The sequence below is a fragment of the Megascapheus bottae genome, chromosome 1 (assembly GCF_031878675.1).
Source record: "Megascapheus bottae isolate mThoBot1 chromosome 1, mThoBot2.hap1, whole genome shotgun sequence".
NCBI classification, from domain to species: domain Eukaryota; kingdom Metazoa; phylum Chordata; class Mammalia; order Rodentia; family Geomyidae; genus Megascapheus; species Megascapheus bottae.
In genome coordinates, this window is record NC_143509.1 from 65,285,450 (window position 1) to 65,300,736 (window position 15,287).

The 15,287-nt window shown below is 37.8% G+C and overlaps 1 protein-coding gene across 4 annotated transcripts; it reads right to left on the reverse strand.

Annotated features, from left to right (window-relative positions):
- Positions 1–25: 25 nt before the first annotated feature.
- On the reverse strand, positions 26–15,138 carry Slc35a5 (solute carrier family 35 member A5). 4 transcript variants are annotated; one of them, XM_090346566.1, is made up of 7 exons: positions 14,730–15,138; positions 13,781–13,926; positions 10,312–10,410; positions 8,844–8,977; positions 5,959–6,026; positions 1,854–2,634; positions 26–648 (listed from the first exon to the last, which is right to left on the reverse strand). In XM_090346566.1, exons 2-7 carry the CDS (start codon positions 13,905–13,907, stop codon positions 583–585), a joined length of 1,275 nt encoding a protein of 424 aa, XP_090202692.1. In that variant the 5' UTR covers positions 13,908–13,926; positions 14,730–15,138; the 3' UTR covers positions 26–582. The 4 variants fall into 4 exon arrangements, with proteins under 4 accessions (XP_090202692.1, XP_090202700.1, XP_090202710.1 ...); XM_090346574.1 differs by lacking the exon at positions 14,730–15,138 and adding an exon at positions 14,569–14,650; XM_090346584.1 differs by lacking the exon at positions 14,730–15,138 and adding an exon at positions 14,438–14,552.
- Between the last annotated feature and the right edge of the window lie 149 nt (positions 15,139–15,287).

Consider the following 15,287-nt stretch of genomic DNA (forward strand, 5'->3'; position numbering starts at 1 on the left):
TAAAAAGAAAAATTTTCATAAATTCTCCAATTATTTTTGAAAAAATGCTTCTTAAGCAAAATACTGAATACAGACTACAGTATTCCAAGCCGCTATCACCACCAGCTAGATCCTCGACACCATTTTTATGAGTCTCGTGCTTCTTAATGGTGACAAGTCTATCTCTAGAAAACGAAAAATCTGAGGGACAATATTCAATATTTACAATAACTAAGGGGAGATTATGACACACAAAATAGCATGGCACAATCATAAATATCTGGTGATCTATTTACAGGCTTTACCTATCATCATTATTCAAAGCTTTTTGAAGGACAATAATCTGAAAATATACCTTGTTGTCTTACCAAGTACTGAGTTATTAAATAGTCTCTATGTTATTGTTTCTACAGTAATTCTTAAAAATCTGTCATTTTTTGGGTACTCTAAAGCTTGGGATAAATCCATTTGGGAGTGTTTAGACATATGCAAAGAGTATTGTTTTTGACTATTCTTAATTTATCAAAATGAGAAGATAAATAATACAAATATTGCAAGTGTGAAAATACAGTTTGTGAGATCTGCCAACCAATTGGGTACCAATTAGAAAGTGTCTTCATCTGATTCATCACTTTTAGGTTTGGTAAGTCTTTCCAGTTCCTCTCCATCCTAAAAAGAAGCATGGAATCAGTAATTAAATTGTTTTATTAAAGATCTATTCACCTGTCCATCCAGCCATCCCTCATGTTTATTTTGTACTCCTGGGGTTTAAACTCAGGACCTCAAATTATCCAAGTGTTCTACCATTTAACTGCCTTAGATATGCCTCCTGCATAGCTGAGATGAGAGGGTTGAGAGGTTGAGACAGGGTTTCCTTATTTTTATGCCCATGCTGGCTTTGAGATACAATCTTTCTGCTCTCCAACTCCAGAGCAACTGAGACTACAGCTGTGAGCCTCTGTGCCCTGCCTAGAGAAGTTGAATCCTTACTGTAAGGAAGCCTTACTAAATATACAAATCAAGTGTCACATTCATTGTTAAGGGTTTTATCCCATTAAACTGCAAATATGAATCTGTTCAAATTAAATAAATACTTGGAAAGTTAACTTTTGAAGCACAATGAGCTGATTAAAAAGTGGAAGGCATTCAACTTGGTTCTTGTTCAGTTAGCCACATGAATGTTAACCAAGGACACCACCTGCTGGTCTGAGGGGAAATGCTGAAAGGGCGGAGACCGGGATAGAAGTTAGCCCTTGCGCCTAAGTGATTTTACTTAAAATTTAAAGTAATAGCATTATCAGCCCCCATCCCCCTAACTCCAGGGGAAAAGAATGAACTTCTGAGTGAACAATCTGGCTAAGACTGGGGAGTTTGGGACATAAGCCTATAATTATCCCCCGTTAATCAGAGATGTGATATCCAGGGAGGATTTGAATGAACTTAGCAAGCAGACTTGTCTAAAGAGTAAAATGGGCATTGTGATATAACACAGTTCATCTTGTGTGTATTCAGGAAAACTGAATATAAAGCTATTACAACAGTCTATGCCATTTTTTTTTTTTGGCCAGTCCTGGCCTTGAACTCAGGGCCTGAGCACTGTCCTTAGGTTTTCTCAAGGTTAGAGCTCTACCACAGCACCACTTCCAGCTTTTTTTCTATGTATATGGTACTGGGGAATTGAACCCGGGTCTTTGTACATTCTAGGCAAGCACTCTACCACTAGGCCAAACTCCTGGCCCAGTCCATTCCATTTTTTTACTTAATTATACCTACATTCTTTGACAAAGCAATGACTTTTTTTTTTCTTCTTGACTAGCCATACTTTGAATTTGTGAAGTGCTAGCAAAATGAAAAGCATAGTCTCACAAACTTACCCCACTGGAACGCTCCCAAAGATTGCCACTTAGATCTCGAATCCTTTCTTGTCTGGGTGCATATTCTAGACTTTGAGACTTGCTGGCATTATAAATAAATATGGAGAGAAGGGCAGATGGGGCTTCCAAGAAAAACTCCAGGGAGGGCCTGAAGTCAAAGACCAGGACAGACACTGCTGTGATAATGACAGTGCTGACCTGGGCCATCAAGACATGGAACATGTTATCTAGGAACTTCAGGATGAAAGCCACTGCAAGGCCCTGGCATGCAGTGACAAAAATAAGGGCTAAGGAAAAGGCATTGTGGCCGTAAAAAAACCCACAGTTCTTAATCTGATCCCGGTTGCTGCTCTGAAGGCCTAATGTTAGCCCATTAAAAACAATGCCAAAGAAATAAAGTTTGCTGTTCTGTATGAAAATGCTTTCATGGAGCTGGTTCCCTTCCTTCAGTATCTTTTCATTATAAATATTGGCCATTGAAGAAATAAAGCATTGTACTATAATAAGAACATGGCCCAAGCCCAAACGGAGGTGACCGAAAACTCTGGCTGTGGTGTTCCATTTAGTTTCAGGAAAAGTCCACTCCTTTGCTGTGCAATTGTCTTCTCTGGAACATTCGTTTTGGAAATGAAGACAGGAGTTGGATGGGCTGAAAAAGGCATCGTGATGGAATCCATGTCCTGTCAGGTTATTCTGTGAAGTTTTAGTCCCAGTGGTTAGGGCCACAATAGACAAAAACAGAATCAGAAGGGAAGCCCACTGGATCCAGCTTAGATGTCGCCTGTCCAAAGAGGAAACACAACATCTTACTCCTGTTCTCCCTACCTGTGTCATCTGAAAATTCAGAAAATTTGAGTACTTGGTTGAATAAACTGCCTCATGTAGTTACTAGTACTCGCCACAGTTCAAGTTCAAAGGAAAGGTTGGTGTCATTTATAGCACTGGTTCTCTGTCTGGAAGCAGAAAGAATAGAGATGAGCTCCAGAAATCTTATATCTAGGTGAATTTTTCCCTAGAAAGATCCGATCCCTCAACAGTGTTCATGATATCGCAATCTTTGAAAAAGCTAGCACATGCAGCATTCAAGAATCTGAAAGGATATGAAATGCTACCTGGGGCAGTGTTCACTTTTGTTCAGTTCACAGAGCCCAAACTGTGCTTGCTTGCTTTTCTTCCTTTCTTTCTCTTTCTTCCCCCCTCCTCTCTCCCTCCCTTCCTCCTTCCCTTAATAAGAAACTTGTGAGCTATATAAGACACATATTATTATTCAATTTTGCTGACTCATTTGGTTCATCAGACATCAAGAAAGTAGCAGCTATGTACCTGGAAAATTTGGGAAATTAAGAAGATTTATCTCCCTCCTGAGAAATCTATACTTTAATAATAAAGGAATGTTTGAACTTTTAAGTCAAGTTCATTACTTCAAAGGCAAAATGACAGGAGCTGAAAGATGAAAAATAAACTAAAATTTTTCATGTGAAGAGCAAGCTGTTTATATATTGAAGAGGAGGAAAGAGCCTCCTTATGCAAAAACAAGGAAGAATGATGTTAACAGAGAAGAGTATTTGTTAGTGGATTTGCGAGATCTCCTGGGAGAACAAAACCTTGATGTTTTCAGGCAGTCAGGTAAATTGTGAGAAGCTAAAAGAGAATAATATATGGACAAGCACAAAAGTAAAGTTACTGGTGAGAATTAGAAACTATAAGACTTTGCTTGTCACGGAAGCTTTTATTGAGCACCTACTATAATGTAGGCAATTCCCACTCTCTGGAGCAAAGCTCCCTGAGAACTTAAGTAACTTTCCTAAGATAATATATTTATTAAAGTGTAAGGGAGTGTTGTATTGTGGTTTTGTAATCTTTCTCCTAGGCTATGACATCTTTAAAGGATAATTCTAAGTTTCTTTAAAGCATAAAGAAGAAAATGTGCCTGATTACACTAAGCATTCTATTTTCCTTCTTTGAAACAAGTAATATGCACATATGACATCAGATAGCAGCATACTGTGCACCCTGTCATGTGTTTTCATGTATGCCATTTGTAAACAAATAGGTCTAGCACACAGTGATGGGACTAGCGTAGCCAGGAGCCAGGAGTTTGAAAGCTGAATTGGTCATCTGAATTTGTGCAAGTGCACTGGAACACAGGAACATACTAGGTAGGAGAAGGCCAGAAGATTGAAAAGAGGAAATAGAGATAAAAAGTGGATATTTAGTTTTTAAAGGCCATGTACACAATTACTGCATGTGACAGGCAAATGAGGCAGGAACAATATAATATAGTGCCCTTTGTAAATTTTCACCTCTGGCAGTTAGATTTTTCCGTTAAATTTTGACAATGAGAATGAAGAAACGGACCCTTAAATAAATTAAAGAAGGCTGGGAGTTTGGCCTAGTGGTAGAGTGCTTACCTACCATGCACAAAGACCAGTTCTATTAGTTGGTATCACATATATAGAAAAAGCCAAGAGTGGTACTGTAGCTTCAGTGATAGTGCTCTAGCCTGGAGAAAACTCAAGGACAGTGCTCAGGTCCTGAGTTCAAGCCCCAGGACTATTAATAAATAAACAAACAAACTAAACAGTTGTTAACTATGAACAACTGTTTACTTAATATTTATGAACATTTATGAAGGATTAGGCTAAACATGATGGATTTTCAGAAAATATGAAGTTTAATAAATTACTCTCCCAAGTCAGCATGTCAGAGTTTATTTTTCAGTTTAACTAGTATAAAACAGTAGCTGCTCACTTAACAGAACCTTTCACTGTGACATGCTAGAACCATTCTTCTAAGTAAACCAAATTTTCTCTCAGCATATATATTTGTCTCTAAATTTATTGGAGGAATCAATATAAAATATTTTTGCTGTGTACATTTTCTCAGAAGTGAATTTTTATCCTGTAAAGGGAATATCATGTTTATTTTAAGGGCTTCAAAGTATTTGCAGAATAGATGCCTTCAAATTGTTAAAGAATTATTTCGTAATTCAGATCTAAAACATGATGAATAAAGCAATTTTCAATGTTTTTTTAACACTTAAACTGTACTAAGGGGGTTGCTTAGTTTTTAATCTCTCATATTAACTATGAAATGTTTCCCCAGAGTAGTACCGTGCAAGTGAGAAACTTAAAGAGATTGCAGGTGTTGGTGGCTCACGCCTGTAATCCCAGCTACTCAAGAGACGGAGATCTAAGGATTGCGGTTAAAAGGCAGCCCAACACGAGAAAGTCAAAAGTCTGTGAGACTTATCTCCACCTAACCACTTGGAAACCAGAAGTGTGTGCTGTGGCTCAAGTGGGAGAGCACTATCCTTGTGCTGAGGAGCTTAGGGACAACTCCTAGACCCATGACCGATCAAAATCAATCAATCAATCAATAGATAGATAGGTACATAAAGGGATTGTAAAATTAAAAGAAAACAAGCACAACAAATGTAACAAAAAGTTAATTTTATTTGGTTATCATCATTATTAACTAGCAAATCAAACTGGGATTAAATGTCTAGGTTTCTATATCACTGTTTCTCTGTCTTAGGAAACTTTGGTCTCTGCTTTTTAGTTGAGTCAATTTGAAAAACATTTGTACTATTCAAGGGTCCTGGAGATAATAGGAAAGACTTAATGGTAGCCATTTAAAAGTTTAAAAACTTATCTTTATTGTTAATTATAATTTTAACTAGATTCCTCACACAAACTGCCTGTTAGAATTTAAGTCATATGTTCAAGTGGTTTATTAAAGTGGTCATTCTATCATGTCCAAAGTAAACTATATTAAAATATCTTAGGAATCTCTTGGTTCTCCTTATTGTAGAGATTATACATGCGCATGGACCTCTGTTAAAAATCTGGCACTAAAAATTATAACCCAACCATCTATTTTCAAGATGCTCCAGACATTTCATATATCAGATCATAGAAGACTGAGACAAGGTAGCACTGGAGCTGTGTCCCATATGGGTTCAACCGTTTGCCCAACTCACAAAGCCAATTAGGAACAAAATACGGTCTTGGATATCTGAGGGCTCAAGGCTTTGGGTCTATAATCTGAAACCAGGCTGTAGCACTTTTAAGTATGATATATGCTTTCGCAGGGAGTTACTTACCTGAGCACTATCCTGAATAGAAGAGCTGTAGTTATAATGCTAAAATTTGAGAAGATAACAGCCATGGCCTAGAAAGAAAGAGAAGACAGTATTACAATCCAAACAAAGGACTGACTTCAGGAATCTCTCAGCTTCATAGTTCACCTGACAAAAACCCTCTTAGTCAAAACCAGAAGGTTATTAGGGCAGCTGCTTCACTACAAGATCAAATTTCTTTCTTTTCTTTTCTTTTTTTTTGTGCAAGTCCTGGGCTTGAGCTCAGGGCCTGAGCACTGTCCTTGGACTTTCTCAAGGCTAGAGCTCTATCACTTGAGCCTCAGCACCACTTTTCCACGTAGGTGGTACCAAGGAATCGAACCCGGGTCTTTATGCATGCTAGGCAAACACTCTACCACTAGGCCAAACTCCGGCCCTCAAATTTCATTTTTATTGCTCAAGTTTATTTAGATAGGATCAAATTTTTGTCTGGAGTTTGTCAGGCCCACTCATATGGCAAGAATGTCTAGGGAGACACTTAAGCATTCTTTTTGTTTAATGTATTAAATCAGTTTTCCTAGTTGCAACGACAGGATTTAAGACAAAACTCCACTTTTGAGTTTTGGACATTGCTTTGGATTGATTCCACTTATTTTTAGACACTTAGAAGTGTTTTTGTGAATTCAGCCATAATGCATAAGAATATATATCTGGACATGTATATGATTTGTTCAGAAAGTACGAAATTCTATCTTTACTCTCATACTTGGACGTGGGACTATTAAACATTGTTTTACAGTAATCCTGTGATTTATTTCATCCTGTCTTCCTCTGTCACTTTATTAAACTACAACGGGTGGCCGGGTATGATGGTGCATATCTAGAATCCTGTCACTTGAGAGGCTGAGGCTAAAGGCTGGCAGGTCATTAGCCTGGGCTACAAAGAAGGACTGAATCTACGAACAGCCAAACCACTAACCATCAAAACTATAAAGAGTATCAACCTTTTAAAAAATAACCATAATGATCAAAATCACATCTAATACACAATAAAAGCCGATAAAACAAGCAATAATTCGAAGAATGTAAATGGTTTTGCCTTTTTTTTTTTTTACTTTTTTTTTCAGTGCTATGGTTTGAACCCAGTCTTCTGCATGCTACCAAGTACTCAACTACGGACTTCTACACACAATCCCTTTTACTGAGTTAAAAAAATTGCTTTTAACAAACTCAGAATTCTACATATTTGTGGGTTATAAAGAATGCTAATTTAGTAAATGAAATATATATAATGATCAACTTAAGGTATTTAGCGATGCTACTTTCTTAACCATTAAGCATGTCTGTGCTTGCTGGGAGATTATGAATTGGTTTTCCTAATATACTCCTCCGCAGACAAATGCTTTTGAACCCCAGTTAAAAGAAGAATAAAAAAAGATGAAGAAAGTAGCTGGTAAGAGTCGGAAATGGTAACCTTGGATAATCACATTAGGGGCACCTAACTAAGTAGCCTTGCTGGCTTGATGGATTTATAAAACTCTTTCCATGTAACACTATAGACTAAATCAAATATCAGCTCTTTGCTGGAAAACATTAATGCATCTGAATCTGATTCCTTAAGTAGATCAGGGCGCAGAAGTTAAGAGTACTTCATGTGACTGTTCTGTAATATCTGTAGTGTACATAATCAGGAAGGAAGTGCAAAGCAATTGACATTAGAGAAAAATAAGGAAGTACAATTGGGCTCTGGTAATGGTAATGCAGAAAAGAAGTGTAAACTTAGAGCTACTCTATTGGGTGCAAATAAAATAAATCAAATATTTATTTATTAAATGTGAATAACTATATTATACAATTGTATAATTATGTAATAATTACCCAATAATTATATCATCTAAATTATACTATTACACAGGTAGTCTCAGATCCAAAAAACCAAGTGGAAACAAAAATTTAAGAAAGGACACATTCTATATGGATTGAGTAGTTACTACCAATAAAAATCACAGAGCTGAAAGGAACTTCAAGTATACAATTGGTCTAGGTCAGGGCCTTTGAGCTGATTCTTTTTCTGTTTTACTGAGGAAATAACAAAAGCTGAGAGTAGTCTGGGTATGCCAAGCTACTCAGATTGTAAATTAGGGAAAAGTATAAAACTCTACTAAACCTTCCTTTTCAACTCATTCTAAAACTGATCTGATTAGTATCTAAGAGGTTTTAAATCGTGCCAATGAAGATCTTATTTGTAATCAAAATGCTTAAATCTTTTTGAAAAAAACTTAAAACAAATTTTGTCCATAAATGCAATAGAAACCTTCATTTATAAAATATTAGGGGGAATATGTGTAATCTAAACTGAGTAAGAGATAAAAGCAAAAGACCAATCTCTTAAATTCTGAGTACTCATGCCTTTCTGTGTTCACACAAGGTATGCCAAGAAGAGTATTCATAGAGTTATCAGTTATACATGGCTCTCCCATATGGGGTAATATAATGGGGTAAAAGAATTTGTTGGTTGAATGATAAGATTAACAGAAAAAGTCATGCAAATAATAGAAAACATGAGGTATATTTACAATAGATGAAAGAAATAGAGGAACAGAGAATGTATAATTTCTATGTTAGTCATTAAAGTCTGTGTGAAGGTCTTAAGTGCAGAAATTGAGATTAGAGGATAGCTAATGAAGGGTGGAGGCTGGGGCTAAAGCAGCTTCCTCATAGAGGTCAGCTCAGTATTCTCAGTGAGAGAATCTTTCAAACAATTTAGCAATTCAGTTTTCTGTGATAATTCTGGAAAACATTCACCAAGACCAATGAGGACAAGAAGGTAATGAAACCCAGGAAAAAGATAAAATAAAAAAAAGATTCCTTTTCTTGAATCTTACTTCTTCTGTCATATTTTTACTTACAGGCTGGAGATAGGATAGAACATAGAAGACAATCAAGTTATCCAGGAAATAGAGAAAGGCAGGAATGGACCACTTCATAAACTGAGAGAATTCCTTCCAGGAAGCACATCTTAAATGTCTACTTTGATGATTTTCTAAAGAGAGAAATACAACAATAAGCAAATGAACTTCACTGAGATGTCTATACTTTTAAAGAAACTGTATTTCATTACTAATACAATTCCTTAAAAGGGTTGAGTCTCAATAAGTAACTATTAGCTATGTCTTGAAAACAGAAGAGAATACTAGACTCTCTTTAACCAATATTTGTGTTCCATCATTAGTGGCCAGACACACCTCCCCCCACCCCCAATGATTATTTTGGTGTAGTTTCTCTTTAAAAAAATTTAATTTAATGTTGCTGTAAAGGTGATATACAGAGGGGTTAGCATTATATAAGTAAGGTAATAAGTACATTTCCTATCAAAAATTGTTATCCCTCCCCTCATTTTTCTCCCACTATCCCTTCCCATCTTATTTCTCCTTCCCCCCAAATTGCAAAGTTCATTTCTAATACTTTTAGTAGCACTTATTAGCTAAGTGTTATTATTTACAGTGTCTCAGAATACATATAAGATCAATATGAGATCAACAAGTTGGCATATATAGAAAAAAGGTCCAAGTTTTGTACTGCTATTTTTCACTTCAGAAAAGGTCAGAGAACTAATAAAGCAGAAATTGGTAGGTGTGGAAGAAGAAATAATTAACTTTGACAGATCCTAATGTGAGTTCTTTTTCAGGCTCCAGATTTCCAAAGTCTTAGAAAGATATTCGAAGACAAAAAGAATATAAAATGAAGAGAAGGAAAGCGAAGTTAGGTTAAGTTGAAGCACTGCAAGTAATGGACAATATGCATGAAATTAAGAAATGCGTTCTAGGACTGGAAGTGTGGCCTAGTGGTAGAGTGCTTGCCTAGCAAATATGAAGCCCTAGGTTAGATTCATCTATACCACATACACAGAAAAAGCCAGAAGTGGTACTGTGGCTTAAGTGGTAGAGCACCAAGTTTTGAGAAAGCTCAAGGACAGAGCCAAGGCCCTGAGTTCAAGTCCCAGAACTAGCAAAAAACAAACAAAGAAAAGCGTATTCTATTAGCTAGAAACTGTGTCAATTGAAACCTCTGAGTGTACAATCATCACAGCAGGAAATATATGGAGGTAGAATAATGGGCAGGAAAGAGAGTTACTGTGCCAAGTTTAGCCCTTTCAACACTACTCTGCATATTCTCTTTGAGTCCATTTCTCCTGTAAATGCGTATGTGTGTGTGTATGTATGTGTCTCTCTCAATATATATGCATATTTATGAGTATGTCATACATAAAAATAACTCCACAATACATAACATCCTTCTAGTTTTAATGCTTTTGGATTCTGTTTTTTTTTTTTTTTTTTTTTTTAGCAAGCATCAAGTATTATTCCAAGAACTCACCTTTCTTTATAACACAGAGTGATACCAGCACACAAAAAACTAGCTTCACCAGTTCTGAGCACACATTCACAGTAGTTGGAAGATAGTCATACTTGTTCTCTGAAATGTAACCAAGATTTTTTAACTATAAATTTTATTCTACTTCTATTTCTATACAGTTAATAATTACTAAATTTAAATGGTGGATTAATTCCTGGTTCCAGTAAGCTTTTACCAGCTGGTACTGCTTTTCCAAACACTTGAGTTAGCTTATATACTGGATCTCTATTCTCTTTAATTCTTTTTTTATTATCCCTGAATTTGGTAGACAAGTCTCATGTTTTTCCTTTGTGTTACTCTTACAAAGTCTATGAAATTGCCTTCTAGACTGAAGATTAATATGACTTAGTATCTGACTTCACAAATGGTTATGAATTTTCCAGCTGAAGAGAGAGAGAGAGAGAGAGAGAGAGAGAGAGAGAGAGAGAGGAGAGAGAGAGAGAGAGAGAGTGTGAGAGTGTGAGAGTGTGAGTGTGTGTATAGCGGTATCAGAGTTTAAACTCAGGACCTTGGGGCTTGATTAACTGAAAGTTTTTCACTTGAAAACTATGCTTCATGCCATCTTTCTGTGTTTTTACTTATTTTATTTGGTTTGTTTGAGATGGAGTTTCCTGGACTTTTCTGCCAGTTGGCTTTGAACTTTGATCCTCTAGATCTCAGTCACCTGAGTCACTAGAGTTACAGGTATGTGCCACCAGATCTTGACTATGATATTTCTTTAACTCAGAATTTTCCAGTCTGTTTCAAGTCATGATTTACACAGAAAATATTAATATTCTTGGTTACTCTGGGATACACAGTACTTTAGGCAAGAGGCAATTGGTATAGGTACTTCTAAGATGTGTAGGCTACTTGTGCCCATTAATGAGCTATGAAGCTATGCCCTAACCTACTAAATGAAGAAATGAAGTTAGCATGCCTTTGGGCTAATTCTTACTTCTATTTTTTCTAAATGTTAACAATTTGCTTTATTATATTAACCAAGGAACAATATGAGTTTTAGTAAGTATTCCTTTCAGAAATGCATTTTTCCCTTTTCGAAAACATCTTTTTGTTTCTCCTAGTCACATTAAAACCCAAACTGGTCAACTATAAATGCCTACTTGATATCAAATTCTTTCTTTCCATTACAGTCTTCCTCTTCCCTGATGTGTCCCTTGAACCTCTCAATCTATACAGAACCAAGTCCTTATTTATCTTTGTTCTTAATGCACTATCTACAAACCTCTGTCACAATCCTTAGCATAATGTGCTGTAACTTTGGATGTATATGCCATACTTTTAGAAATGTAAGTTCCTATTAAGAAAAGCGCCTCATAAGAACATGTTGGCCACCTTTCACAGGTTGAAAATCTGGTCTCCTGCTCTTTGTGGGCATTTAACAACTGTATACCTGAATTTAAATATTTTCTTGTTCAGTTCTCCCCTTAATTCAAAGACTAGCTCAAATATCTCCTCTCTTTTCTTGGCACAAAAGCAAATTCAAGCCAGTCTGTTATTCTCAGATGAGACTTGTCATTATCTATCCCAATACACATCCAAACTGGTAATGTGTGAAAACTGGTAATGTATCTATGTACACAAGGAAGCAGGGTTTTGGGTCATAACTTGTAAACCCTTGCAGGTTTCTTTAACTCATTCTTGCTTTTCATCAGTTCTTTCTGATCTCAACTGTTTGTAATCCTTTTAGCATAGCTTATTTTCTAGACTCTAGGACTAGAAAATAAACTTTTGGCTCCTTAACACAGCACATGAATCTCTAAAAATTGATTACTTCTTTTTCCAGTCAAGCACTCCTTCCCACTCTGCTCCAAATTGTTAAATAGTGATTCTCAGCTACCTAGTCTGGCAATATATTCTGCGCTATACATTCAGTTCCATTTTGAGGCTGTTGCCCCAGATCTGAATGTCTCATATCTACTTGATACTTTTGTATACCAACTGATAGGAAATCAGGCAAGTATTCCCTAATCCATTTATACTGCACAAAGACTCTCTAAGAAGTATAAATTCACTTTTCCTTTACTGCAGGTGTGGTCCCTGAGATTTTTTGCTCCAACCTAAGGAGCCACCACAGAGTCATACCTCCATTACAGGCTCTCTGGGTTAGTTAACAGGAGATAAGAGTCTGGAAATAAGTGTCTTGGGTCTAACGCCAGGTTAACTGCGGACTGTGATACTCAGTTCTCTGACTCCTGAGAAGCAAGGATTACAGGCGTGAGCTACCAGCATCTGGCTTTGACATAGTTATAAATATACTCTCCAAGTACAACTAAAGAGATGAAAATGAAGCGGACTGTCTCAGCAAGACAAAATTTACTTCTGCCTAGAAGCTATAAATCTGGCAACCATGCTGCTCCTTATTTATCTCTAAGGCAGCAGTCCCTGACCCTCTGCTCCAATTGGTGGAGCTCAGGTTCACAATCTGCTTGTGATTGTCTAGTTTGAAGAGGGATAAACTATATTTACATAAGTAACCACTAAAAGATTAACAGTGCTTAAGCAGTCTCAAAACATGCCCACACCTTTCTCAAATTCTTAAACTATCTGAGGTGTGTCTGAAAAATCCATCTTAGAACTGGTAAAGAGAAAACCTTACATTCTAAAGATCCTTCCTCATCCCAAAGCAGTTCCTCTTTCTTTTGGTGCTATGTCATCTTAGCAGAATAATCAACAAGGCCAAGCCAAAGCAGGAACTTTTAGGCAATCAACTTTGATAGAACAGATAGCTTTCCTCACAACATATTTCCAATACTGTATTTATTAAAAATATTTTCATAATGTATGTACATGTATATCTCTCCTAATAAAACCTATGAATTCTTAAGGACAAAGCCTATCCTTAGACACTTCAAACCCTAACAATAATACTTGACCTAGAGCTTTGAAGATAAATATTAATTAAAGTTGGGCTTATATACATATAAGACTCATGAAGACCATTAGTCCAGGGCATGTTGTAACTAATGGAAAGTATTCTATACAGTTTTGTGGAACCAAAATATCTGCTTAAATTCTTAGATTAAAAAATAAATATTTCTTGAGTACATACCTACCAAACCTTAATCTAGTGTCCCATTGATACAATAATTATAACTGTACATCAAAATTGTCAAGTGACAACTGTATTTTCCTAGTTAATAAGTATATAATAAGCTATAGGTATACAACTGATTATAGGTCCAAAAACACCTGTTGAATGAGGCAATAACCAAACATATGTTCTGCACATAGGGTTTGATTTTGTACTTAACAGACCTAAATTTTATCTAGTGTCCATATTTTTCTTGTAGAGAAATAAACAGCTACATAGTAAGCAAAGTCTTCCATAAGGTATTGTTAGCTCCATTTTATATACAAAGAACCCCAAGATAGAAAAGATCATGTGTATTAAGGTCTCCATATATATATATTCCATGTCATAACTTACCTTCATTGGCAGAATATTTTACCAGTAAGATCCGACTTGAACTTAAAGCAATGAATACAGCACCCAGTAGGAATGTATACATCGTTGAGGAACATAACCCAGGACGTCTACAGCACTTTCTTTCCATTCCAATGTTTTTTAATTGCCTTGAAAAGAATACTTTCATGAGCAATTCTGTTGGTAGACCTAAAGATTAATTGTGCACAAAGCCAACCATTGCTTGTGCACAAACAGAAAAATACTTAGATGTCTGGCCACAGCCATATGTCATAGTCAAGAAAACTGAGGAGTAAAGGATCAACAATTGGCAGAGGGAATGAAAAGGTCAAAGTCTAATAAGGAGAGATATGGATAGAGTGGAAATGAATGGGCAAGAAAAGTTAAGTGAGTGAGAAACTGGGACTGCAGAAAATCAGTTGTTTTTTGTTTTTCTAGCAACTTCTAATTTTTTTTTTTTGGCATTTTGGAATTGAGGGTTTGTTTCCCTCTAAGATGAAAAAAAAAATCATGCCGGGACCTATTTCATTATAGTAATAACCAAAATGCAAAGCTGAAATACTGCAATTGCCTTTTACTAAATCAGCGGAAATGCGCTAATTTTAGGACTCAATGAGTCTCCTTTTGACAGGAGAGTAAACAAAATCTCAGCATACATACTTGCCTAAAGCATGGAAGTACAGCAAGCCAAGCAGACCTGCGCCCAGAGGTGGAGGGGAAGGACTGCAGAGAAATGTCCCAACGGCAAACCAGCTGGGCGCAACGTGACAGAAGAGCCATGAGTCACCTACCCTCGGGGAGACCAGGTCCACCTACACGGTCAGTGCCGCCCTCTCCTTACACATGCGCAGTAGCGACCGCGGGGGTGACAGCCCACACCCTGCCCTGGCCCCGCGCACGCGCAGAGCTCCGCCCCGCCTGCGGGGGGGGGTGGGTGGGGGGGCGCGGTTACCTCGGCAGCTCAGAAAAACTTCCAGTGGAAGAACGCACATCACAGAGCTGAGATAGTGACTGTCCGTAGTTCCGTATAGTAGCTTAGAACCCATAGGCGAGGAAGCTAGGAGAAGGAAACTAAGGTGGAAAAAAAAAAACTCTTTTCTCCTACTCCGGAACCAAAGGCTCAAACCAGCCACCCAAGTGAGACCCAGCGGACCCGGCGACCACTCAGCGCAGGCGTACTCGTGTTGTACTTCCGGGGGAAGGAGGCGGGCCGTTCTCGGCCGGCGCGGCGTTTCTCAGGTCACGCGCCGGGGAGGAGGAAGTGTGGGGGGGGAAGAGGGACTGGACGACAAGCCGGTGTCACGTGAGGCCCAGTGGCTGCAGCGGCCGAGCCAGGGGGAGTGTGAGGAGGAAGGGGGAAGCCGGAAGGGGTGGGAGTGAAGCCGAAGGGGAAAGAGACAGCTCGGGACTGGGCCGGAGGTGAGCGGGCACCCGCCTCACGCCTCCAGCCGCCGCCGTCCTCGGCGGACCGGTGACCCCCGGGCCGGGCCCGGAGCTCCGCCCGGAACTC

Excerpts from the sequence above, each read along its gene's own strand:
- Slc35a5 (XM_090346557.1), bottom strand. The coding sequence starts at position 13,946 with ATGAAAGTATTCTTTTCAAGGCAATTAAAAAACATTGGAATGGAAAGA. Across the intron at positions 6,027-8,843 it reads TTCTATCCTATCTCCAGCCT|GCCATGGCTGTTATCTTCTC; the intron begins GTAAGTAAAAAT and ends CTTTCTTTCTAG. Across the intron at positions 2,635-5,958 it reads CTATTCAGGATAGTGCTCAG|GCGACATCTAAGCTGGATCC; the intron begins GTAAGTAACTCC and ends CTCTTTGGACAG.